Source organism: Poecilia reticulata, linkage group LG17 (genome assembly GCF_000633615.1).
Source record: "Poecilia reticulata strain Guanapo linkage group LG17, Guppy_female_1.0+MT, whole genome shotgun sequence".
In the NCBI taxonomy this organism is placed as follows: domain Eukaryota; kingdom Metazoa; phylum Chordata; class Actinopteri; order Cyprinodontiformes; family Poeciliidae; genus Poecilia; species Poecilia reticulata.
In genome coordinates, this window is record NC_024347.1 from 8,744,595 (window position 1) to 8,747,163 (window position 2,569).

General features: G+C 39.7%; 1 protein-coding gene across 8 annotated transcripts in view; it reads left to right on the forward strand.

Moving 5' to 3' along the window:
* The window catches only part of LOC103479241 (sickle tail protein), a 114,072-nt gene extending 112,253 nt beyond the window's left edge, over positions 1 to 1,819 (forward strand). For all 8 annotated transcript variants that reach the window (XM_008433560.2, XM_008433567.2, XM_008433562.2 and 5 more), the window contains one exon: positions 846 to 1,819. In XM_008433560.2, the coding sequence (XP_008431782.1) occupies positions 846 to 891 (46 nt within the window). In that variant the 3' untranslated portion in view covers positions 892 to 1,819. The remainder of the gene's footprint in view (positions 1 to 845) is intronic.
* The last annotated feature ends 750 nt before the right edge of the window (positions 1,820 to 2,569 follow it).

Here is a 2,569-nt window from a genome sequence, read left to right on the forward strand (position 1 = left end):
CTTTGCAACTAATTGCTGTTAAGCTGATCACTCTTTATAACATTCTGGAGTTTATGAAAATTGCCGTTATAAAAACTGAAGCAGTAGACTTTGTAAAAATTAACATTTGAATCATTCTCAAAACTTTTGGCCATGACTGTACATAGCATTTTTAGAAGTCTGGATTGCTTTATGTGTATTTTGCATGTTGTTTTTCACTGTTACTCATGGGGAGACATTTCAGTATCTAAAACTAATATAAAAAATGTAAGCAACTTACTTGCATACTGGATGTGGACTGTTGGATGTTAAAATCATGAGCAGTAAATATTGTGCTAATTATCAGTATTGAACCAAAGAAAGCAAGGCAGACACAAGCCTTTAAAATTGTGATGCTTTTTTGGGTCAAATAGACTCAAAAAATTGTAGCAGCAGCTGCACAGGGGACCCAAACAAATTTTTTGTCAGGGGGCCCAAGATTTTTGGCAGCGCCCCTGGCTGGAGCTGCTGTGTGTGCTGCACGGGGCCATGGTGGATTTCTAAACATTGTGCTGTTGCTTTATACAAAATTCTGGGAAACACCTGTTTACCTTTCACATCCTCATCTCTCAGACATTACCTCCTTCTATGGTGCTTCTTCACATTTGTTTTTTCCACTGTTTGTAATGGGAATCCCTCCCTTCAGCCTCCGCCTTCTCCTCCAGGAGTCTCACACTCCTTCCTCTTCTCAGACATCCAGGAAGCTTTCTCTTTTTCTCATCATCTTCCTCATCAGTTTCCCCAGCAAACTTCCCACCTTACTTCCTTAGCGCTTTGTCTCCACAGTGTAATGATAAGCTGTCTGACTCTGCAACATGTCCTTCTAGCAACATGCTGTCTCATCCTCATGCTAACACTAGAAGAGGCCTCTAAGCAGCAAGAGCTATCACTGCCATCTCTACATCTACTACTGTATTCTACTCATCAGCTCCTCCCTCCCCACCCGCCTTCTTCTTCTCCACCACATGATGAGGATGTTGTTAATGGACTCCTGAACTGACAGACACATCTGAAAGTGGGAGTACAGTTCAACCATCTGGACTCCAAGAATAAAACAAGACAATCAATGATCCCACCATATTCCTACAGCAATATTGTGTGTGTGTGTGTGTGTGTGTGTGTGTGTGTGTGTGTGTGTGTGTGTGTGTGTGTGTGTGTGTGTGTGTGTGTGTCTGTGCGTGACTGGGCTGCACCTCACCACTTCAAGTCAAAAATATGTATGCACGTATCTCTTAAAAATAAATGTTAATATTCGCATCCTGTCTTACCTGTGTAAGCTATATTTATTATCAAATTTATTTTAGCAAAGTAATTAAAGACGGTTGTAAGATAGTATTTATTAATAGATACTGTTGATTATGTAAAATTGAATAATTTGCAGGTCATATGTGAAAAAAAACAATCATTGTAGAGTTCTTGCTTACATAATTTTCTGTCTCTTGAGGTTTCGAACAGTTTGAAGTTTTAGCTGTTTGGCTCAGTAGAAAGTGACTTAGAGGCTCCATGTGCAGACAGACGGCTGAAATGTTGAGGACAGATGAGATGAACAGATCATGCAGCTGCAGCAGAGAGACTGCTGGATGTCTTTGACAGAAATATTGATCTAGTAAGTCTTCAGTCATGGAGGATGGTGATGCTGTGGGGCAGGAAGCATCTCCTGTTGTGGTCAGTATTACAGTGGCTGTGAAGAAGCTTCTGACTGAAGATGCTGTTGGATACTTAGAGCTGTGTATAATGTTTTCATTTGATGAAGAATCCTTTGCATCATCATCATCATCATGATCATGATGTCAAGTCCAAAGAGACTTGAGTTAGATCAAGGGTGAAGTTGCTCACCCTTGATCTAACTCCATCCATCCATCCATCCATCCATCCATCCATCCATCCATCCATCCATCCATCCATCCATCCATCCATCCATCCATCCATCCATCCATTTTCTTACACCCTTGTCCCTTAATGGGGTCGGGAGGGTTGCTGGTGCCGATCTCCAGCCAACGTTCCGGGCGAGAGGCAGGGTTGATCTAACTCCAAATTTTGTAATTTTGCATTCCAAAATATGGAATGCAATTTTCTTTACTGTATCACAATCCACAGTCTACTGCCAGAATTCATCATTCATTATTCATTGCGCCCTGGAACTTAAATTTCTTTTCCTTTTTTATTCCTCTGGAACACCCAAACACATATGAGATACAAATACAATATTAGTATCTCACATATATTTATACACAGTATCTCACTAAGCTGCAGATTATTTGTACATTTTTAAAACCAGAAATATAATTCAGTTTAAGCTGTGAATTGCCAGATGTCCAGATTCAGGATAACATGAGCAATATCAGTTGGCTTAGGCTGACTCTAAAAACTATTTTCTCTACTTTTGGTATACTGAAATATTCTTCATGTGTAAAATTAAGTCACAAACGTAATATTTCGATTGAGCTATGAAATTCATAGCAGGCACAAGGACAAAGAACATGGAAATACTCTAAATAAGAACCTAAAATGTCAACTAAAGGCATGTTTTTGCATGGAGAACTTGTATGTC